Source organism: Ursus maritimus, unplaced genomic scaffold (genome assembly GCF_017311325.1).
Source record: "Ursus maritimus isolate PB19 unplaced genomic scaffold, ASM1731132v1 scaffold_35, whole genome shotgun sequence".
In the NCBI taxonomy this organism is placed as follows: Eukaryota; Metazoa; Chordata; class Mammalia; order Carnivora; family Ursidae; genus Ursus; species Ursus maritimus.
The window spans coordinates 17,136,473-17,161,463 of record NW_024426119.1 but is presented as its reverse complement, the minus strand read 5'-3'; the positions used below and the strand labels follow the sequence as shown (position 1 = coordinate 17,161,463).

The window sequence follows — 24,991 nt, the reverse complement described above, 5'->3', positions numbered from 1 at the left end:
CCTCTTTCCCTTAGTTTTTATCCTTTCCTGCAAACAAATGTTTTCTGTATTTGACATTGCACCAGGCATAAAGGGCAGAGAGTACCATGGTTTTTGTTATTTACCATCGCATTAATGATTTATTCCAGTTCCAAATTTTTTTTACCTCCTCTTTAGAAGGCAGTGGTCAAGAGCACGGACTCTGGAGCTAGAGTGCCTGGGCATGAATCCCATCTCTGCCACTTACTACCTGTATGATTCTGGACAAGTTACTTAAATCCACCGTACCTCAGTTTACTCATCTGTGAAATGGGGATAATTATTTTATAAGGTTGTCGTGAGGATTATGTGCATGTAAATCTGTGGTTAAGAGATAAATCTATGTAAAGTGCTTAGATCAGTGTCTGATACATAGAGCTGTGTAAGTGTTGGCTTTAATCCTGTGTATATCGGAATTTATTAACTAGATCTATATGTAACAATTAACCAAATTTAAATGAATGAATATATTTGCAGATGTGCTACATCCTATGTGTAATGAATAAGAATTATTTGCTGATTCTGTCATGCTTAATATACTTCCTTTAGATTTGTAAAAGACATAGATAAAATCTATTTCCTTTCTCCTTCGGTTATCTCTTTCTTTCTTGGGAATGCAGAAGTCCTGTGATAAACTTAGATGTAAAAGTTTTACTCTGTCTAAGTACAAGGCTTTTTACCAAATGGATGCTCTGTACATGCTTGCTGAATATAATCAAATCGGGGAGGAATTGTTAGATTTACTAGATTAATTGTGTTTGGAGTTGGAGAAGAATCAAAGTTGATTTATGGTGAAGTTCAAAGTCGATGGTGGTGGTATTCGTGGTAATAGGCCTTCTTTCTCCTATGCTTAACAAATTACTGTCCTGGTTGATGATACTACTTAGTGAAGCATTTTATTTAAGATCACCAACTCTGGAGGATTGTGCTTTGTGACCTTGGACAAGTTACTCAACCTCTTTGTGCCTCAGATTTTTCATCTCTAAAATTATGATAATTTTACACATACTTTGTAGGGTTTGAGTAAAGATGAAATGTAATAATAGCTATGAAGTATTTCATTTCATTTATTGATACAATAAATGAAAGCTGCTATTACTATTATTACCATCATTATTATTATTATTATCTCCAAACATCTAATATTTCATCTTTCATTTTCATGGTCATATTTCGTGATGTACAGATTCCATTCTGAAATGTTGTGTGATCATTTTAGTTCATGGAAATTCCAAGGGGCCACATCATCTTGGTTTTCCTGCCCTCTTAGCTCTGCAACCCAACCTAGGCCAAGCTCAAAGTACTGAAGTACCATTGGGGTTTGCATCCTGGAGTTATGACAGGGCTCACAGGAAAGGGGAGAAGTCTCGTTGATGCTCTTTCCCTAAGGTACAGAATTTTTCATTCCTCAGTTCGAAAAGTAAGAGAGATCAGTGATAGGTAAACCACTAATAGAAATTATATTTATAGGCACCAGCAGTAACCAGCAGTGACCAGCAGTTGGCATTTTAATTGTGAGCATTTTTCAGGTTATATATAATCTATTGTAGTTATTTTTGGGGAAAGAAGCAACATTCAATTACATGAGTTTGCTAATTTTTTTTTTTATTGCTAAATTTCTACCATGGTTTTCCCTTCTCTGTGTATATGGTTTGCAGAGTGAAAAAGTCATGTCCATGTTGCTCTTCCTTTCCTCCACATTTTGCAGTATCGTACAATTTCAAAACTAGAAAGTGTGCTAGCTGTCTATGTCCAATCCTTTTATTGTATAGATGGGGAAACTAAGAGAGTTTGAGATTTAGCCAGGTTGAGATAGGTGCTGTTGGTACAAAATATACATAAGATTTGACTAGACAGTTTGTCTAGTTAATGACAGACTTTGGGCCTAGAACTCAGATATTCCAAATTCTATACAGTTACTTCTTAACTCCCTTACCTTAGTATTTCCCAAGTCAAAGAAGAAATGTCTTAAATTTTTTGCCATATACTGAAGGAATGGGAGAAGAGAAAACTGACGAGAAAAGAGGATCTGCAATTGATATTTCAAAAGAGGACATGGTACATGATAAGATAATAATAAAAAAAAGTTTGCTAGCCTGCATAGTGCATCGTGAGGCAAAGATGCATAGAATTTAAGAACTTGAACGTTGAAATCAAGTTGTGTGGGTTCTATTTCTGGCACTTCTACTTCCTAGCTGTATGACTTTGGGCAAATTATTTCTCTTTGCCTCAATTTTTTTTTTCCTTTTCCTTTTTTCATTTATAGAAGGGAGGTGGGTACTAATAATAACTACCTTAGTAAAGTTCCGGACTCAGGCCTATTAGTGGAGAAGGGGAAAACCAGTTATGTGGTGATGAGTTGGCTTTAAAATAGTAGGTTTAGAGGCTGTATATGACTCAGCACAGAATAATTTCAGACTTTTAATCAAGAAATAAATAGTAGGTATGTTTTGAGGTCTTTCATTTTAATACATACTCTGACTTTCTGCTACCTGTTGCAGTGAAGTAGCAGAATGAGGACTCATTTTATTAAAAAGCCCCAGCAGTGGTCATTTCTCAGGCCATTTGTCAAGAATACACATGGATGGCAGCCTGATAGACCAAGTCAGGTAGAAAATGAATATGAGAGTACAAAGATTCGGGGAGTTGCTCTAGCCTTCTAAGACTCATACTCAAAGCCATAGATTGGGTACTTCCTTTGGATAAGGGAAACAAGAATAAGTAAAAATTCAACTAGAATAGACATAAAGCTTTCCAATTCTATGGAAACTAAACTGAGTCCATTTCGTTATCTGGATGAATTTAATGTTACCTCTCTAGCTGCTCCTAGACCATTTCTGCCTGATATAGCTAAAGTGATCTTTAATTTTGCTTAGTGTTCTCTCCCTTCTTAACAGGTATTCAGTATCTTTTCATTCATGTGGATGAGCTTGGCAAACAGCCACTCTGTAGTTTGGTGGATAACAAGCTGGAGATGAGGTAATAGAGCCTCATCTATGTGCTATCTGTACGTAATACACTGAGGTCCTTCTGACCCCAGGAAGTGTTATACTGGCCAGAGTTTGGGGAGAGCCTGATGTGTAGTTCATTTACATTTGACAGTAGAGGCCTTGGGAATATCTAGGGGTAGAGAGAACCTGTAGTTTTCTTCTCCCAGCATAGCACAGTGGCATGAGAGCCACCTTAGTAAATAAGGATGATAATGTCTTTTTGTTTTTAAGGAGCTTGTGCTTACTCTGGTTCCCCAGTTTTAAGAGGCTGAGATTTATAGGGGCACTCAGTTTCTACATCATTAAAAGTGAACAGAGTATATCTTAGAGTTCAAGAAATATGGTTAGAAATGCAAGTCATATTTACCTAAGAGTTAAATAAATTATAGAACTTTAACTCTTAAGGCGGCAATGAACGAACTATAATTATTAGGCAGCAAATGGTTAATTATCAAATTAATTTCATTGGTTACCATGGGATTATAGGAGATGGAGAGATTACTTTCAGTGATCAGGAAAGAGTGAAGAGGAAGTGTTTGAGTAGACTATTACAGGACAGACAGTATTTGTATGAATAAGATTAAAAGGAAGACAACTTTCTGGAAATGTGGAATGGTGGGACACAAGTACAGAGACCTCAAAATCACAAAATTCAGTCAAGAGTTAATGATCTTGCTATATAGGTAAACAGTGCGATAAGGCAGGCAACCCTTCTGTTCAAGAAATGCAGTCTATCCTTTGGTGAGTAGAGAGCCACTTAGAAATAAATTTTTATTCAGGGAATGACACACAGGATTTTATAAATATCAATATATTGTGGTATGAGGGATGGATCCAAAGCGAAAGAGTGACAAGAAATAGGATAATCTTTAAGATATTAGTACATAGGCCTACTTGCGATGAAATAAGACTTACATTAGGATGATAGGATCAAGATCAGGAAATAATGGAAAGAGGGGCGTTGTCTCAAAGGAAAAAAAATCTGGCACATTTGGCAACTGAGGAAGATATAAAATCGTATATATTCACTCCCCCCCGCAGAATGATGACTCCTGAATTAAACTCCATGTGTTTTATTCAGGCTTTGACAAGGTAGCTGCAGTTGCGTAATGCAACTACCAAATTGTTTGATAGTTTCCCTTATAAGTGGGAAAATCTAGTTGTGTGAATAAAAAAATAAATTTTTACTCATTGCCCTCCATTGATAGCATTGATGGGTAATAAAGATTATGTTACTTTCTCTTCTTTAGAGTAGACAATTTTTCTAGATTGTTTGTTGTTTGCTATTGTTTTTATTTTCAAGGGGAAAATGGTGCAGGTTTTATAGCTACTACAAGTTCAAATGCAATAATTAGAAAGGACACACAAATTTTGAAATAGTATTTTATGCCTCTTGATCTCAGGTACAAAACACGAGATGAAGCAGTTAAATAGCAAAGCAAGACAGGAGGGACAGAGAATTAAAGTAAGTGTTTTCTATATATTGCATCTATGTTCCCATTAATCTCTGTTTTGTTATGTAACTGCTCCTTCTGAATGTTCTGAATGTGAAGAAAAACTATGGGTGAGAAAAGGTGTATTTTAAAGTTTAGGTTTAAATAAACCCATGAGGGAAAATGTTGTTTGTTACTCTTCTTTGTATTCAAAACAGCCCCTGCCTATAACTTGTAATCTTAGTTCTTGGATACGGAAAAAATTGGGTTAGGATGATGTAAGCTCCTTTAAATCTTTTGCTACCGGATATTTAAAATGAAAGAAATCACACAGCTATCAGGTTGTCTACTTTTCCATTTTAAGCTAGGCAGCCCTTCTCTTTTTTTCAGGTTAGCCATTCTTCCAGGAACAGTGTCCGTTCAGATACTGTCATATAGCTTTTGGAACCAGCCTTTATGTCAGTTTTCACCTCACTGTGAGTTTCACCTAACTTTGCACGCCTATCATATAGCATCTTTATCAGGACTGATCTTTACAGTTCTCTTTTTTAAATCTTCTTATTGTTTTGCCTTTAAATTAACAAGTGAAAGTCAAAACATATTACTCTCTGAATATCTCTTATGTCCCTTTTTGTAATTGTTGAGGTCTTATTTCTGGCAACTTTTTTATTATTTTCTATAGATTTACATATATCTTATCCATAAGAACAGAATGGAGGGTAGATTTGGGCTGAATACCTTTCTAGGTCCACTTAGCCTATTTTTCTTAATAGCAATAATCATAACTAGCATTTGTTATAATATTTAAAACCTTTCACATGTTCCCTTTTTAAGCTTCACACCAGCTTATCAAGAAGCCATTTTTAAAATCCTGTCCATTTTAGAAGTGAGGAAATTGAGGTTCAGAGAAGGTGGATAACTTAACAGATATTAAACATCCAAGCCAGTAGCCAGGCAGTATGACTCTAAATTACTCTCCTCTTCTGTCATATCACTTGCCAAAGTATAAAAGAGACCCCAAAACAGTTGTTATTCCTCCTTGTCCAGGACTTTAAAGACAGATACTCTAGAAGTTGTAAGATGATGGTACTCTCATTATTTCTTATAAAAATGTTATTTGCATTTTATACTTAAAAAAATATAAGCCACAGAATCAATTAGATAAGTTTACTTCCTGGTTTCACCACTGTATTTGGCCTTGGAAAAGATAAGATACTTAATTTCTGAGCCTCAGATTTCTCATCTGCAAAGAGATTTATCTCATAACAAGTGTGTGAGAATTAATACAGGAAATTTTATGAAGCACAGTATCTGGAATTTAAGTAGTCTGTAAGTGTTCCTTCTCTTACATCCAGTCTCATGAAAAATTATAGACCCACGCTGATACAAACTGCATAGGAATTTTACAAGTCTCAGATGCTCCTTAGAGAGGCCGCTGTTTTGAATTCCTGGAGTATGTCCTGAACAAGATGAGGACGTGTTGCAGTTTTTAAATGACCAACAGGAGGTTCTGTAGGTCAAGGAAAGTAAATTGTTCACAAAATTGAAACTATTGCCAGAGTTTATTATATTCTAGATCTTGGGATTTAGAGATTATTGGGGAAAAAATGGGCAACCCAGATTTTTATGAATATAGATTCTTACTAATCTACATTCTTACAGCAGGTTGTGTACCCTTCAGTTCCTTAAATTTGTTTGAAAGGATATCTACTCCACAGGGTAGTTATGAGACCCAAATGAGGTTATGTATGTCAGAGGCTTAGCATGAACAATTAATTTTAGTTCCTTTTGTGATGTACTTTTGACATATATTCTAACGTTTTTTATTTTGAAAATAACAAGCTTGGAGTGTTTTTCCTTCAGTGTTTTGAACTGATACTTAATCCTTTGTGCTATCAAATGAAATAACTACTTTAATGTGGTTTTATATCACAATGTGCTGCTTTTTGCATGGAGCAGACCCTCTTCTTGGTGTTTAATATTAAATTATTTAGTGATTAGCAAGAAAGTGTCAACTGTCCTATAAGCAAGTATCTTCTCATATTGGTGATACCATTACATCTCATTGAGTTTATAGTTTTCTGAGTTGTTGCTCTCTAAATATTATTCTTGATTTTCCACTAACCTTACCTTACTCTCTTTGGAATTCTGTAGTCTTCTCTTGGGCTTATACTCTTTGTAGGCTGTTGACATGGAATCCTTTTTTCTCTCAGTTCTTTCATTCATGGGGCATTTATTGAGATTCCATAATTTTCTGGTCTCTGGAATAGTTAAGCAAAACAAAATGATCAGTCCATACTATCTGGGCAAAAGGAGTGCTCATTCTCATAGGAAAAGCAGATTATTATACTACATATCAATAAAAGTTATGATAATGATGGCCCAGGGAGAGTAGAAGCACAGAAATTGAAGCAATACTTGGTTATGAAACCTCTAGGGTACATCAGTTTAAAATGGTAATCTGTCTTATAATACAAAGAACAAAGGACTTAAGCCCGGAGACTTCTCCCATTAGACAAGCAAACTTGAAATGTTACTTACTCTGGCCATTAATTCATAACATGTAAAACAAAAATTTTAACCAAGATCATGAGGTTTTTCAAACCGTGCTTAATAGGATATTAATAAATAATGTATAAATACAGAGCTCCATAGTCCAATATATTTATGTTATTACTGAGTTAAACAAAATTAGATGTCTTTCTTAGATTTCTTAGTTTTTAATAAAATATTACAAGTTATAATGCCTTAAGAGAGGAATAGAATATACTTCTCACAGTTCTTTCCCCACCATGGAATCCTTCTGCATTACTTTATGAATTGAGTTTGACTGCTAGTAATAGTCTCAAGAAATAGTTCATTAGATGACATACATTTAATCATTAATTTAGATCTGTGATCCATTGTGAGTTCATTTTTGTATAAGGTGTGAAGTAAGGGTTGAAATTGATTGTGTGTGTGTGTGTGTGTGTGTTTCATAAAGCTTTCCAGTTTTGTTACCATTTGTTGAAAAAATTATCTTCCCCATTCTCTGTTAAAAATCAATTGACCATGTATGTGAGGGTCAGTTTCTGAATTCTGTTTTGTTCTACTGATTTTTCGGTCTTTACACCAGTACCACAGCATCTTGATTACTGTACCTTTAAAATAAATCTTCAGAAGCGCTAGTTGGTTCAGTCAGTTGGGCGGCTGACTCTTGGTTTCAGCTCAGGTCATGATCTTGGGGTTTTGGGATCAAGTCCAGTGTCAGACTCCGCTCTCAGCGGTGGGGAGCGAGGGGTGAGTTCCTGCTTGGGCTTCTCTCTCCCTCTGTCTCTGCCCCCCCCCCCAAGTGAATGAATAAATCTTAAAAAAAATAAATCTTCCTACCAGGTAGTATAAGTCCTCCAACCTTGTTATTATGTTCAAAATTGTTTTGCAAATTCTAGACACTTTGCATATAAATTGAAAAATTTTAAACCAGCATATCAGTTTTTTAAAGATTTTATTTATTTGAGAAAGAGAGAGAGCATGAGCGGGAGTGGGGGGTGGGGCAGAAGGAGAGAGACAAACATACTTGCTGCTGAGTGTAGAGCCCTATGCGGGGCTCATCCCAGGACCCCGAGATCATGACCTGAGCTGAATTTAGACGCTCAACCGACTGAGCCACCGAGGTGCCCCCAGTTTTACAGTTCTGAGATTTTGGTTGGGATTGTGTTGAATTTATAGATCGTTTTAAGGGGAATTGATAACAACATATAGAGTCTTCTGATCCACGGATATGGTATATCTCTCTATTTAGTTCTGCTTTAACTTCTTTTAGTAATGTTTTGTTGTTTTCAGAGAACACATCTTACACATCTTTTACTGGTTTATCTCTTTCATAATTTTTTATGCCAGTATAAATTTTTTATTTCAATTTCTGGGTGTTCATGTCTTATATAAGACTGTAATACATTTTTGTATGTGGATCTTATATCCTACACCTTGCTAAACTCACTAGTTGTGGTTGCTTTTTTGTACATGCTGGAGGGTTTTCTATTTGGATAGTATGTCATCCATGAATAATGAGAGTAACCTTTTCTTTTCCAATCTGGATTTTTTTTCGTCTTATTGAATTGGTTATGGTATCTTGTACAGTGTTGAATAATAGTAATTAGAATGGTTAGCTTTGTCTTGTCCTTGATGTTGGGAAAACAGTGTTTTACCATTAAGCATGATGTTAGTTGTAAGTTTCATTGATGTGATGTATTAGATTGAAGACATTCTCTTCTATTCCTAATTTATTGAGAGTATTTATCAAAAATGGATTTTGGATTTTATGAAATGTTTTTTCCACACTTACTGAAATGATCATATAATTTTTTAGTCTGTTACTCTAGGAATTATATTGATTACTGTTTTAAATTTTAAACCAACTTTGCATTCCTGAGATAAGTAGCACTGGGTTATTATATATTGTCCTTTTTATATATTATTGAATTCAATTTGTTAAAATGTTAAGAATTTTTATATTTGAGTAATACTGATCTGTAGGAATTTGTTTTTTTTTGTACTGTGTCAGAATTTGGTATCATGCTAATATGGGCTTCAGAGAATGACTTGAGAGGTATTACTCTTTACCTTCTTGAGAAATATGTGTAGAATTGGTATTATTTCCTCCTTAAATGTTTGGTAGAATTTATCAGTTAAGATATATGGACCTGGAATTTCTTCTGGGGATGACTTTTAATTACAGTTTCAATTTTGTGAATAAAGAGCTATTCAAGTTACTTATTTTTTCTCGAGTGAGCTTTATTAGTTTGTGTATTTTAAGAAATATGTCCATTTGTCCATTTCATCTAAGTTGAATTATTAGCATAAAGTTGTTCATAATATTTCTTTGTTATCTTTTAAATACTTGCATTAGTTATCTTTTGATGTATCAACAAAGTACCACAAATTTAGTGTCTTAAAATAATACACATTTATTGTCTCTCAGTTTCTATTCATGAGGACTTGGGTGTAGGTTAGCTTGGTCCTCTGCTTCGGGGTCTCTTACAAGGTTGTAATCAAGATATTGGTCAGAACCAGAGTCCCATCTGAAAGACCTTTTGGAGAATGATCTGCTTCTAAGTTCATATGTGTTTGTCAGGATTCAGTTCTTTCATTTGTTGAACCGAAGGCCATAGTTCCCTGTGGCTATTGGCTGAAAATTTCCTTCTTTGGTATCTTGCCGTCCAGGCCTTTCCATCGTGGCAGCTTACTTCATCAAAGACAGCAAGGGAGGAGGTCTGCTAGCAAGATAGAAGACACAATATTATGGAGCCTAATCACATAAATGACATCATATCACTTTGGCATATTCTTTTGGTTAGAAGCAAATTACTAGGCCAGCTCACACTACAGAGGAATGGTTTATATAGGGGTATGAATACCAGAGATCACTGAGGGCCATCTTAGAGTGTACCTGGCACAATATTTGTAGAATCCGTAGTTATAGTCCCTACCTCATTCCTGATATTATTAGTGAATCGTTTCCTTTTTTTTTCAATATGACTAGAGGCGTATCATTTTACTGATATTCTCAAAGAACTAGTTTTTAGTTTCATTGGTTTTCTCTGTTGTTTTTCTGTTCTCAGTATGTTTGACTTCTATAACTCTTATTTTGAATTTAATTTGTTCTTTGTTTTCTGGTTTCTTTTTTTTTTTTTAAGATTTTATTTATTTGAGAGAGCAAGAACAAGAGAGAGAGAGAGAGCACCAGCTGGGGGGTGGGGTAGAGGGAGAGGGAGAAGCAGATTCTCTGCTGAGCAGGGAGCCCGATGCAGGACTCCATTCCAGGATGCTTAGAGCATGACCTGAGCCCAAAGTGGACACTTAACTGACTGAGCCACCCAGTGCCCCTGTTTTCTAGTCTTCTTCCTTTCTTTCTTTTTCTTTCTTTCTTTCTTTCTTTCTTTCTTTCTTTCTTTCTTTCTTTCTTTCTTTCTTTCTTTCTTTCTAAGATTTTATTTTTTCATTTGAAAGAGAGAGACAGAGAGAGCACACAAGGAGGGAAGGAGAGGGAAAAGCAGACTCCCTGTTGAGCCAGCCAGGAGCCCAGTGTGGGGCTTCATCCCAGGACATGGAGATCATGACCTTAGCCAAAGGCAGACGCTTAACTGTCTGAGCCACCCAGGCACCCTGTTTTCTAGTTTCTTAAGGTGTAATTGAGGTCATTGATTTGAGACCTTGTATCTTTTATAACAGGCATTTTAGTGCTACAAATTTTCCTCTGACCGTGGTGTTACCTGCATCCTACAATTTTTGCTACGTTGAATTTTCCTTCAGTTCAAAATACTTTATAATTTTCCTATTGATTTCTTCCTTGAATACTTACTTAGAAGTGTATTGTTTTATTTTGAAATATTTGGGGATTCTCTAGTGATATTTTTATTATTAATATTTAATTAAATTCCATTATGGTCAAGAAACATGCTTTAGTCCTTTGCATAGGTCCATATTTCTAGTTGGTGTTATTTGTCTTGTGATTAAAGAACTTCTTTTAACACTCTCATTGTGCAGGTCTGGTGCTGATGAGGTTTTTCATCTTCTATGTGTCTGAAATATTCTTTATTTTTTTGCTGGTATAGAGATCTAGGTGGAGATACCTCCTCCCTCTTCCCTAGTCCCCCTCAGCAATCCTAGGATTCACTTTGTTTGTTTCCCCTCTCTTAGGGATCAGTATCCTGCACTGTCCCTGTCTGATATCTCAAAACTGCTGATTAGTTTTTTGATTGTTTCAAGTGTGAGGGTTAATCTGGTCTCTGTTACTCTATCCTGTCAGAAAGTGCTAATGGAAATGGAGTTTTTAGCTAGCCTGATCTGATAAGGACCATGGATTTGCTTTGAAAGTGGAAACCCTAGGAGCAGCGTGTATGAATGAATGGAGAAACGAAGCCTGCACAGTCAGCTTTTTCTGCACAAGGCTGAAAGTACTGCAGAAATCCTTGGAATTTTGATACCCTTTTTGCTATTGTGTAACTGCTTTCCTTACTATCAACTGTCCCCAAGTAATTGTCTACTGATATTTTATAATCAGAAGACAAAAATCTGTTCTTTAATTTAGTAAGATTAAATAACTGCCACCAACTGGCTGTGTGATGGTAGGCATGCCCCTTTACTTCCCTGAATCTTTTTTCCTTTCTGTTGAAATGAGGCCTGTTTTAAATAAATAGTTTTCAACCAGGTTTTCCAGATTCTGACAGTAGTGGTAATCAGTTCATAATTTATTTTAAAATATACTAAATAGTCTATTCCAGCAATTTACGGAGTATGTTTCAGGGACCTCTCTGTGTCTCTGAGACCCTTTTAGAGTGTTTGCTAGGTTAAAACTATTTTCATACTACTAAAACATTCTTTGCCATTTCAGTCTTGTTCTTTCCTGAGTGTACTCTGGAGTTTGCAAATGTTATATGGTATATGATAATGTTTTTGCTCTGAGTTCTTGTGTTTTTAATTTCTCAGGTTTACTTTCTGATGTGGTAAATATCACTGGATATGTTCCACATAAACAAAAGCTCCTTGGGGTTCTCAATATTTTTTAAGACAAAATATTTTTTAAGACAAAATATTTTTGTACAACAGGTCCCAAGACCAAAGGGATTCTGAGACCTTGAAAATGGCTTGCCTAGTGGAAATTATTCTCTATTTAAGTGTACACTCTATTGTCAGATTTCTTGGTGCTGGCAATGAAAAAACCATTGACTAACATTAAGTCATCTGCTGTCACAGTTCCCAAGTTTAAATCAGTTCTCTACCATTCTCTGACTTTGAGAAAGTTAAATTCTCTAAGACAAAATTTCCGCAGTTTCAAGATGGGGAAAATGCAGTATCTATAGATAGTGGCGCGTGGAAGGCACTCAATAAAATTTAACTGTGATAATTATGATGCCACCAGAGGTGTCTGCATGTTGACACTTTTGTTTTCTAATTATCAGCATGTTTCATTATGCTCTAGGGCATTTTTAGCAAATCTTAATGCTATTTCTTCTGCCTGCCTGAGAGTAATCGTTCTGCTTTGATGTTCTTATTTGAAGTTGTGCTGATATATTGCCATCTTCCAAACTATTCTTACTGAACTCGGGAAGTTTAATTTGGAAGTTGGCACATTGGGTTGGGCATCATATAAAATTTCATTGGTTATGGATCTTGCCCATTAGACTAATAGAGAGTCTAAGAATACTGATCAAACCTTTGGCATCTGTAATGTGACACACCTCAGGCTCAGACCTCATGCAAAAGTTACTCAGTTTATTAAAATATTTTTAGGTATTGTTTCTTTTTTCTAAACTGTGAGCTCCTTGAAGTCAAAAATCGTTCTATTCATTCTTGTATCCAAGCACCTAGCATAGTGCCTGATCAATTATTGGCAGTAATACTGATGGATACATATGCATTGTCACACTTCCATAGACACGGTTTAATCTCTTTAATTTTATGCGTAACTAGATTAAAATGATATGAAAGACAGGTAAAAGGGATAGGTTAGAGGGAAGAGGAGAATGAGAAGGAAGTCAGGAGCAGGAAAGACAAAAAAAGATCCCTCTCACAGAAGTGTCCATAAACATACTTGAATGCATCTAGGTTACAGATTGATAGTATACATTGAAAACATAAGAACTCAAAGTAGAGAGCAGAAAGAAAAGAGAAAATCAATTTCAGTTATTGCTCTAAATGAAGTTGTCACATTTGATCAAGTAGATGATAATTCAGTTTGTGCCACTATTAGTCTTAATATTTAAGTGGCGCATCTCCCAGTCTCTCTTAGGAGGTATATTAAAAGAGCCTGGTAATACTGTGCACCACTGTTGATTATCAAAGGGATTCTGATCTCTTGTTTTTTTTTTAAGTATCTTAAAATTTTGTATTGTGTGCAAATGCATTTAAGCTTATATTTTTGTAAGTATCTGAAAATACAGTAAAATAGTATCAGCTTGGATTGCATATCTGTCTTACTATTTTTACTTTTAATTATGTGTATTGGCCAGAAGTATTCTAATAAAGTAATGCCACTTAAACTTACCTTGACAATTTTATTTAATTGGAAAAATAGAATACACACACACACCCACACACACCAGAGTGGAGTTTTCCTCTGATAATGGATCAGATAGCTATTTGTGTGGTTGTTTACTAGATAAAGTTGCTGGTTTGTGTTTTAATATCATATTGTATGAAGAATACTATCTTTGTACAATCAAAAAGCCATGGAGTAAGGTGCTTCACCTGAGAAGCATTCAAAAACCCACATTAACAGAACAATAGATTGTATTCCTCATGCTTACTCCAGGGTGCATGGTTTTTTTAATTGAGTAGAAGAAGGGTGGAACTATTTTTATTACATTAATTTTATTCTTGAATTCACTTAATTTGGTTATTTAAATACACGTATGATATGAGTAAACTGAGATATCTGGACACATGAATAGCTACAAGAGTCCGGCTTTTAGTGATTTTAAAAAGTTGGTTTGTCCATATGGAAATCCAGAGTGTGTTCCTCAAACTGGTAAATGAGTACTCCCCCAGGGGTCACTGCTCAGCAGTATGTTAGGGTTGCTCAGAGGCCTTCCTGGTTAGGCAACTGATGGAGAAGGAGATAGCTTCACATACTGATAAGCTGCCAAACATGCAAAAATGAGTGATGGATCTTTTGTCATAAAAGGGTCATGAAAATGTGTTTAGAGTTTAATTCCTTTGATGTTCTTAACAATAAAGGCTAACCTAGAAAAGTTGGTTTAAATACATCTTTGAAATATTAACATATTGATGCGAATCAGTGATTCTTAAGCTGCAGATGTGATTATTTACAAATATAATTTTTAAAAGTACTCTCTTAAACTAAAAAATGAGAAGCTTTCTAAAAAATATTTTAAATGCTTTGTCAAATTTAAAAATTCTGAAAATTAAAAATGAGGAATTGTACAAAATCCAAGAAAAACTTGAACTCTTTCACTGACCTACTCATTTAATGAAGAAGCAAAGAGGACCATGTTTAATTTTCAGAAGTCCATTTGTCATTAAAAAGTCATCTCTAAAAGTTAAGGGTTTTGTATCAGATTTATTCACACAGAGTAATTGAACCTACCTCTCTTATCTGATGGTGATGCTTTTCTGTTTTTTAAAGGAAGTCCTAAAAAAAAGGAAAAAAGGAAGTGCTAACTTTTTAGCTGCTGAGAACTCTCCAAGAGAAACTATATATCAGGAATCGGGGGCACTGTCTTCCTTTCTTTCTTTGTTCTTTCTTTGTTGGAGTATCTATATGGCACTTGTGGTCCTTTAGCTAGGTGACTACCAGGGCGAGGAACTGAAGAAGGGATAATGGGTCTTTCTCTTACAAGTCCTTTTGCATTCATTTGCTGTGTCTGGGTAGCTTCAGTGCTGCAAAAACAAGTCACCAATTTCCGAAGGAGGATTAGGTGCCTCTTCTAACTCTGTTTCTCTGGGTAGGCCTCAGATTGAAGTTGGATTTAAGGCTCTGAACCTAAAGATTCTTATCCCTGAAGGAACTTTTTTTTTTTTTTTTTCTGTTTTCAGTGTCATTCAGATGCTCCCTTTAGTTTATTGGAATAGTTACATAGCCTTTCTTTAGACTCCGCCCCCTCATTTCATTGTAATGAATATTATAATTGCCATGTCATTATCATAAACTCCATCTTACTTGGGCGCTCAACTACTAGTGCTAATGGTATATGATTTTGCTTCTCCTTGGGGCCTCTGTTTACATTCTCTGCAGGAACTATCTCAGCATCACAGAAGGTTGCTGCAGTTTATTCTGACCTTGGATGAGGGGAATATTCTGCAGGAGGAATGAATGAATGTACTTGGTACCTACTTACCATAGGAAATTTTTCCATTTCCCATTTTGTTTGCTTTTTTCCCCATCAGAATCCCCAGGTTCAAAAAGTTCTCAAAAACTCTTATGACTACCTCCACTATTTAAAATACCTCTTGCCAAATTGGGTGGTTTAAAAAAATTTTTCTGATTGTTTTGTTGTTGCATTTTCCTGGCTTAATTCCTTTTCACCTGTGAATTACCGTTTCAACAATATACTCTTCATTTTGTGTCTCTAGCCTGTCATTGAGGCATTAATTCACTATAATTGTAGGGAGGAAGAGTTATTACTAGAGAGGCAGCATTGCATGGTGGGCTCTGGAATTAGATTGCTTGGGTTCAGACTCATCCTGCTACTTACTGTTGGATATCATGTAAGTTATGTAAATTCTCTGTACTCATTTTTTTATCTCTGTAATGGGAATAACAGTTCATGGGGTTGTGAGGATTCATGATGTTGTAAGGATCAAGTGAGTAGAGCCCTAAACTCATATTCTTGCAAACGGTATCAAATGTATGCCAATGCTATTATTGTTGGTACAGAAAACCTTAAATTATATAGATTGAGTGAAGACTTCATGTGCATTCCTAGAAGGAATCCCTGATCTTTCATCTATGGCTTATTTACTTTTACCTTCAGGGAACTAAATCCAGGCCATGGATTTACCAGCTATATGAGCCAGTTATCAAAGGAACATTCGCTTACTATTATACTTTTAATTTGGGCTTACCCTTAAAGATGAGTGGCTTTATTCATAGAAGCAGGAAGAGGCAGTGTAAATGGCTGGATCATGGTCACTATCACCGTGGCTGACGAGAATCCAAAAGTATTGTCCTGTGGATATTACCAGGATACACATTACTGTTTTAATCATAAACTGTGAGCTTTATGCCTATGGGGTCAGGATCTAACAATCAGCATCAGTCAACACTGTTGCCACGTGGCTATAACGGCCTGTGTAACACTGAGCATCAAGACCAGATACTGGCAACAAACTAAAAAATATTATTGTATTTCTGTCAAATTTTGCTTGATAAACGCCTGGAGTAGTGGATGCAGTTTTATTTATAGAACATTAATGTAAACTAAGGAGCCTAGAGAAGATTAACTCATTTAAGAAATGTGGTCTTGAATATTTATTACAGCAAAGGACTGCCTTTTAACCCAGGTCAGACTATTTTAGATAAGAAAAAACTACATAAGCATTACATGAACTGATAAGGAAATGTACTCGTGATTGCTTTGCTTTTTACCATCTGGAAAGTGCATCACAAGTTGCATAAAACTTGTAAGTGGACTTTGGAAGCTTTCTTTCATAAGTTGGGACTGTCTGTATAGCTCAGAAATTTTGACTCAATCTGAAATGCGAGACTTTTTTCTTAAATGATAGTATATTTCTGTCCTACGGAACAGTTTTGCAATGTCTGGTAACTTTGAAGGTGTGCATACTCTATAATCTAGGAATTCCACTCCTAGAAAAATTTCACAGAAATTCTCATGTACATGCAAGGAGGCATATTACTGAAGTGTTTACAGCAGCCTTATTTGTAATCTGGAAAAATGGGAAGCAAGCGAAACGTCATCGAAACGGGAATGGATAGATAAATTGTGGTATGTTTATAAATAGAATTTTATATAGTAGTGACATGTATATCCCAGTGCTATACTTTTTCAACATGTGTCAGTCTTACATATTGAATGTTAAGTGAGTAAAGAGAAAAGGATACTATTTAGATAACATTTTAAAACATGAAGAGTGGTACTATATATTAGGGAGTGTGCATATGTAATGGAAGTATTAAGTAATGCATGAAACCAATAAAAAGACAAATTTAGGATATTGTTTACTTCAGAGGGGAATTTGAGAGAATTCCATAGGGGTTTAAGCTATATGGGCAATGTTTTATTTGTTGACTGGTGGATACGTAGCAATTTATTACATACATTTTTGTATGTGTAAACTAGTTTAGCAACATTTAAAAATTGGGAAAAATGTCAAAATGTTATTGATTTTGCATTTCAGTTGAGGTAAAATGGGAATTTTTTCCCCCTACTCAGCTGATGCTATTTCTGTACAATTACCAGTTTTCTACAATGGAAGTATGGTACTTTAATCATGTTAGAGGAAAAACTGAAAACTATTTTTTTTGAAAACAGTAAATGGTTTTTGTAGAAATTTTAGAAAATATAGACAAGTAAAATTTAAAACTCTTAATATTTATAATTTCTAGTCTTTTTCTTATAAATTCTATAGAGGTTAAATATTATTATTCTACATACTAATTGATTTTTGCTTTTATTTTTCTCACCTAATATAAAATAAACATCATTCAACAAAATTTAACATATGGAAGTGGTGTTTTTAAAATTATTTAAAAATATGTTATTAAAAAAAGAAAAAAAAAGAAAACTTATTGTACTGAATGCAGGAACATTGTTTTACTCATTTGTAGGTATCCTTTCTTCTTGCAATTAGTTATCGCTTCTTTTTTTTTTTTAAAGATTTTATTTATTTGACAGAGAGAGCTAGAGAGGGAACACAAGCAGGGGGAGTGGGACAGGAGAAGCAGGCTCCCCACAGAGCAGGGATCCCGATGCAGGGCTCAATCCCAAGACTGTGGAATCGTGACCCCAAGACCCTGGAATCATGACCTGAGCCGAAAGCAGACACTTAATCGTCTGAGCCACCCAGGCGCCCTTAGTTATCGCTTCTTAATGCAAGGACTATTGTAACGATATTATTTGCTCCTAGGTTTGATTTATTTAAATTGATCTCACAGATAGCAAATATTTAAAATTTTTATTTTTATTTTTATTTTTATTTTTTTAAAGATTATTTATTTATTTATTCGACAGGATAGAGACAGCCAGCGAGAGAGGGAACACAAGCAGGGGGAGTGGGAGAGGAAGAAGCAGGCTCATAGTGGAGGAGCCTGATGTGGGGCTTGATCTCATAACGCCGGGATCACGCCCTGAGCCGAAGGCAGATGCTTAACTGCTATGCCACTCAGGCGCCCCGCAAATATTTAAAATTTTTTTAAAAATTTTATTTATTTATTTGAGATAAAGAGATATCATGAGCTAGGGGAGGGGTAGAGAGAGAAGCAGGCTCCCCACCTAGCAGAGAGGGGGAGAGAGAGAGTGAGTGAGAGAGAAGAGTACAAGCAGGGGGAGGGGCAGAGGGAGAGTGAGAAGCAGACTTCCTGCTGAGCAGGGAGGCTGATGGGGCTAGATTCCCCCTCCCCCATTTTTGCTTTCTGTTGCCTTTGTTTTTGGTGTCACACCCCCAAAAAATCATCACCAAGAATGATGTCAAGGAGGCTACCTGTTTATGTTTTCTCCTGAGAGTTTTGTGGTTTTAGGTCTTAGGTTCTTTAATCTATTTTGAGTTAATTTTGTAATCTTTTTTCTCTCTTGCTTTTTTTTCCCCCTAGAGAGATCATGAGTGGATGGGGAGGGGCAGAAGGAAGGGAAGAGAGAAATTCTTAAGCAGGCTCCATGCTGAGCTCGGAGCCTAACATGGGGCTCAGTCCCAGGACCCTGAGATCATGACCTGAGCCGATATCAAGAGTCAGACACTTAACCGCCTGAGCCACCCAGGTGCCCCAATTTTGTAATCTTTTAATAAACCTTTTATAGGGGCGCCCGGGTGTCTCAGTCGGTTAAGCCTCTGCCTTTGACTCAGGTCATGATCCCAGGGTTCTGGGATGGAGCCCCACATCAGGCTACCTGCTCAGCGGGGAGTCTGCTACTCCTTCTGCCCCTCCCCCTGTTCATCCTTGCGCTCTGGCTCTGAAATAAATAAATAAAATCTTTTAAAAAGAAACCTTGTATAGGTGTAAACTCAGGATGTTAATTTAGGAATAAACTAAATTAACAGGTGTCTTAAAAATTTTATATATGTTGCACTATATTTTATCGTATAATTTTTTAAGGTAGAGAATTTTCTAATTGAGTTTACTTTTCATTGTTTTTCAAATTTTTCCCCTAAATGGAGCATCTGTTTCTGAATTGGAAGGAAGTTAGACTCTGTAAGTTTTGCCAGTTAGTGAGAAGCAGCCAAAATCTCTAAGCATTAGAAACCATCAACAGAATAGTATGCTTTTTGTCTGAAGTTACTGTCTGTAGTTTTAGGGAAAACCACATAGTAGGTGGAGCTAAAACTTAAAAAAAAAAAATTGAGTGACACCTCCTCCATGTAAGTGTTACTATATTCTTACAAACATCAGTCCTTCTGGTGCTGCTTATTTATAATCTCACAAACTAACGTAACAGCATTATTCTTAATTTACATTTTGCCCTTGAATTTTATATAGAAAATAGTTATAGTATAGATGGGTTAATAGTTTTTAATAAACTATTTTACATCCTTTTGTACTTGTAGTACAAAGATGTTCTTCACTTTTTATGTTTCTTGTGTTAATGGATTTATGATTTTGATGTAGCCATTGCTGGAAAAATTAACTTTCAAAATCTGTAAGGAGGATGGTAATTGAGAATTTAGAATTGAAAAACCTAGAAGATGGAGACCTACGATATGGAAAAAATTTGCCAGAATTAAGTCTCTTAAAAGCACCAAAAAGAGATGTGCTCATCTTTCTTGAACTTAATATCAAGGAATTTAACAAGAACTTTAGGAACAAGACTTCCTTTATATAACATACGATACTGGTACAGAATAGAGGGAAGCTTCTTACTAGAAGCCGATGATTCAGAGTTTGAGTCCATTTGTTTTGTCATCTTCGTTACTCTAAAGTTCAGTTTTTTCATATGTAAAATGAGAATCTTGGCTATACTTGCCTCATAGCATTAGTTTTAGTATCTCCTGTGAATTGATTATGAGGTATATGGCATTCTTAATAACTTCAGCGCTGCCAGGGCTTCCAGATCTTTAGCAAGACACTCAGCTTAACTAGCGTTTCCTCATCTGTATGGTAGGTAAAATGAGTGTGAACTGTATGGTCTGTTAGGGCTCTAAAATCCTACATAAAACATCTGGATTCAGTAATATATTTTTACTTTTCCCATTTCAATATACTTTTTCCTGTGATGCCTAGAGATGTTTTGATTTCTCCACACAGAGAATGAACTTTGAACAGGTAAAATGTAGAAACCTTTCTGCTTGTAAACTTTCAAACATGACAAAGCTGTAGGCTAGAGCAGGAGAGCATCAACTCTGCTTCTAAGGGGTGACATTAGCAGTTCATTGGATACATTTGTGAACATGAATGGGCTCAACTTAGAACTGAACCTGTGTGTACTTGTGTACTTTTTTTAGGTGATCCTCTGGGATCTCACATTCAAAAGTGATTTATGTCCTTGTACTAAGCAGTATTTCATGTATCCATCATATTTTTGGAGGATCCTTTTCACCTCTAAAAAATTTTGATTCTCCCTCCCCTCTCACCCACACAATTCAAGATTTACTGTTCAGTCTGGTGTTACAGTAATTGTATGAAACCACTTCTGGAGGGGTGCCTTGCTGGCTTAGTAGGAAGAGCATATGACTCTTGATTGCAGGGTCATGAGTTTGAGCCCCACTTTGGGAGTAGAGAATACTAAAAGAATTAAAAAAAAAACATGTTACTTGGAGAGGTTATTCATCCTCAAGAAACACTTAAACACATGGAGCGCCTGGGTGGCTCAGTCAGTTAAGCATCCAACTCTTGATTTCAGCTCAGTTCATGATCTCAGGATTATGAGCTCAAGCCCCGTGTCAGGCTCTGTGCTGGACATGGGGCCTGCTTAGGATTCTCTCTCTCCCTCTGCCCCTCACCCTCATGCTGTCCTCTCTCTTAAGCTCTTGCTCTTAAAAAAATAGAAAAAAGAAAAACTTAAACACTTAATACATGCAAAATTCTGTGCTGGTCTCTTTTGGAATCATAAAGAGGAATAAAACATTTTTCCCTTTAGGAATTTATCAATCTGGATGACAAAATCTTTCTGTCAAGAAAATTTATTCTGTATTAGCATCTGACCTGTTAAAGGATAACAGAACCTTAACTTATTGAATATGAAGTAGCTTTTTCATATGTGCCTAATTAACAGTGTTTGTTTTTCATTCATTAAATTAATGAATTTTATTAGTTAATACTGTGTACCCATTAATGTGCTTGTCACTAGTGATAGAGTAACATAATACAGACACAGTCCCTGCTTTCAGATAACAGACTACTGTGGTCATGTCAACTCACTTCTCTTTTTCATAGGTATATTTTAACTAAGAGAGACAGTCACATTCAAGGATTTGCTTAAAAAGTATAGCAGTCTTTATCTAGACATTTATTTTGGTAATTTATCATAGGGGTAAATAAAGAAATACAATAAGGTCACTTTTTTTCTTTTAAACTTCATTTGTTATTTCTACATGTTTTTATTTCCATTTTACTTCTCTTTGACATGTGACCGCCTATATGTATCCAGGTCTTGTCCAAAGCTTTCTGATGGCTTATGGGTTTTGGCTGATTCTACTGGCTTTGACCATGCAGAGCTAGATGATTTCAACACCTGGTGTGAAATCTTGTGGCTCTTTGAATACCAAAAGTCTGTGGTCTCTTGTTCAATTCAGTTAAATAAACTGGTACTTTATCAGCCTTCTTTCTGCTACTTACTGGGTGTTCTATAGAAAAGCTGATTTAACCTTTATAATATCTAAACCCCTGCAGCATTATAAAGATTTAGCAGCTGAAATCTCCCATCCATCATTTATTGAGCAACTGCTGTGTACGCGCCAGCCATTGTTCTGAGGATGCAATTGTGAAAAAAACAGACACAGTCCCTGCCTTCTCAACATTTGTTCGACATAATGACTTCTAAGTGAGATGATAAAAATAATGACCAGCTTTTTGTGTGCTTACTATGTGCCAGGCACTTTTCCGTTTCCTACAGTATGTGAACTCATTTACTCCTTACAACAACCTGTGAGATGAAGGTAGTATTTATTATTATTCCAATTTCATAGATAATGAAACTGAGGTAAGAAAGATTACTTTGCCCCAAGTCACACTGCTAATATGTGTGGATGGAAAGATGGAATTCACATCTGCCAGTCTGGCTCCAAAAATTCCACATTTATCCACTACACGGTACTGTGCAATTATAACAGATAATTATGGTATAATTTAAATGGATAATTAAATAGGTAATTTCAATAAGTGTGAGTGGTGATATAGCGGAAATTCTTGCCATTGTGGGAGCCTGGAATGAATTCACCCAGTTTGGTCTTACTAGGGCCTGGGAAAGAGGGGAAGCTTTTTTGAGAAAGTAAATCTTTATTGAAATACTTTTCCTGCCCCACCCTTTTTAACTATTGAAAAGAATTGGAAAGAATATTTTAAACCAGGAATCTGTTCTCAACATGGGGAAGTACTCTGATGATTACTTATTGGTTGGATAAAATAAATTTTTAAATGAACTATTTAAAAAATTAACCAGTGGTAAAAGTTCTTATATTTTTGAGGAGACAAACCAGAATAGAGTGTTATTATGTAAATAAATAATACTAGGTGCTTTTGTTTTGTTGTTTGCGGTAGAAGAAAGTATTTGACTTAACGTGCAGTTTGAATTAGTTTAAAAATGTTAGCAGATTTGATTGATTACTTCAGGTCTGTTGTCACGAGAGCAGGGATTAACATTTCTGAATTCTGTACCATGAAATGAACATACAAAAAAGTATTAAATGCATTTTTATAGAACATATGTCACAATATAAAGTTTTTGCAAAGTGTTATGCATTCAGATGAAGCTGTTTAGGATTTGCAAATTAAATTGTAAGTTAGACAGATTTTTAAGTATGATGTTGAACAGTTTTGTAATCTGTGTATCAGCTGATTTTGTCAGTTATTGATATTTTGAGTGCTTTCCATTTTTTAAAAGATTTATCATTTTTGAGAGAGAGAGCGTGCACACGAGCGCAGTGTCGGGGGACAGAGGGAAAGGGGAGAGAGATTCTCAAGCAGACTCCCCGCTGAGCACGGAGCCCAAGGCAGGGCTCAATCCATGACCTGAGCTGAAATCAAGAATTGGACACTTAACCAATTGAGCCACCCAGGTGCCCCCTCCATTTTTATCATAAAACAGGAACAGTGATTTTTTTAGGGTGCATTTGGAAATATTTTTGACCAAAAATATTATGACTAGGGGTGCCTGGGTGGCTCAGTCGTTAAGTGTCTACCTTCGGCTCAGGTCATGATCCCAGGGTCCTGGGATCGAGCCCCAACATGGGCTCCCTGCTCGGCAGGAAGCCTGCTTCTCCCTCTCCCACTCCCCCTGCTTGTGTTCCCTCTCTCGCTGTCTCTCTCTGTCAAATAAATAAATAAAATCTTAAAAATATATGTGTGTGTGTGTGTGTGTGTGTGTATATATATATGTACATATATATTGCTATATGATAAATGATTTCTGGTAATACTGCATATCCTTCATAATGTAGTATTTATCATCGCTCAGGTACAAAAGTCTCATTTTTATTAATGGTTATTTTCATAGTAAGTCCATTTTACAGAATTTAAGATCTGAATTAGGAGCCGCAGGGGATCAGGTTTGACCATTTTTATTAGCATAGTAATGCTCTATCAATTTAAAATATGTACCGTGATCGTTCTGTGTTTAATCTTACTGGTTTATTTCCTTTTCATTCCAAAATTGAATATAGCATTCATTTATCAGTACCATTGACTGATTTCCTTGGGCTCCATCTTAGCAATTGCTGGCTTTGTTTTTGTTCCTTTCTTTTACTCTTAACTCCTCCCTCAGGCCAGTCGCCTTCCCCTTATTTTCTCCACTCTTTAATATTTTGTCTGGCCCCTGTAAGATTCTGCTTTCTTCCCAACTGTTCTGCTGTCCCCATACTGTATTATGTTATGGCATTCTTCTCTTTTGCCGTTTCTACTTATGAGCATCCATCCTCATTGCCTAACTCTACGTGGTACTCAGAGAGTCTTCTGTTTAAACCCCAGGTCAACTAACTTCTTTCATTAAAGCTCTATTTGACATCTGTTGTCTACTTAAAACTATATAGAGGGATATATACCTACATACATAAAAAATATTTTGTTACCCTAATTGCTTTAGATTTTTTTGGTTAACTGTGGGATTTCTTCCTAATTATTCTTACCTGAAACTTCTGGCGTTTTAATGTGGTTCTGATTTAGGGAGTGATGGTACCTGGCTATCACCTTCCTAGCCTTGAATTTTTCCTCTGTACATGTGAAAGAGATCTTTATTTCCAGATTGTCTTGGTTCTTGCTACTGGAAGTGTGGTCTGTGGACCAGTAGCATCACATCACCTTTGTGTTAGAAATGCAGAATCTCAGGCCCCACTCTAGACCCTATGTTTCTTAACCTGTATTGTAACATGATCTCTAGTCAGTTGCTATGAATATTGAAGTTTGCCAAGCACTGTTCTAGGTATCACCCAGCTAGTCGACACATTACCATGCTGACAGAGAACTGTGTAGTTTTCTAGAACTGATCTTAAACATGTGACCTATAGGGATCTTATTTAAATGTTTGTAAATTACTTCGTAACTTTTCATCATGGTTCACAAAAAGTTCTGTTCTGGTGGATATCACTACTACTATGCAGAAGCAATGACAAGAATAATCTCGAAACAGTCGCCAGTTCGTCTTTCAAGTGAGTATTTCATGTGTATTAGATCCAAAACTATGACAGTCATTTATAAGCCCATTTTCTTTGTTCTGTCCTCCAGCATCA

At 35.9% G+C, this 24,991-nt stretch overlaps 1 protein-coding gene across 3 annotated transcripts in view; it reads left to right on the top strand.

Moving 5' to 3' along the window:
• The window catches only part of TCF12 (transcription factor 12), a 350,911-nt gene that overhangs the window by 149,110 nt on the left and 176,810 nt on the right, over positions 1-24,991 (top strand). Inside the window, exon 2 of one of the 3 annotated variants that reach the window (XM_008706019.2) lies at positions 4,412-4,473. The exons of the other annotated variants lie outside the window; for them this stretch is intronic. Within the exon in view, the coding sequence (XP_008704241.1) occupies positions 4,426-4,473 (48 nt within the window). The 5' untranslated portion in view covers positions 4,412-4,425. The remainder of the gene's footprint in view (positions 1-4,411; positions 4,474-24,991) is intronic. 3 annotated transcript variants of the gene reach the window in all.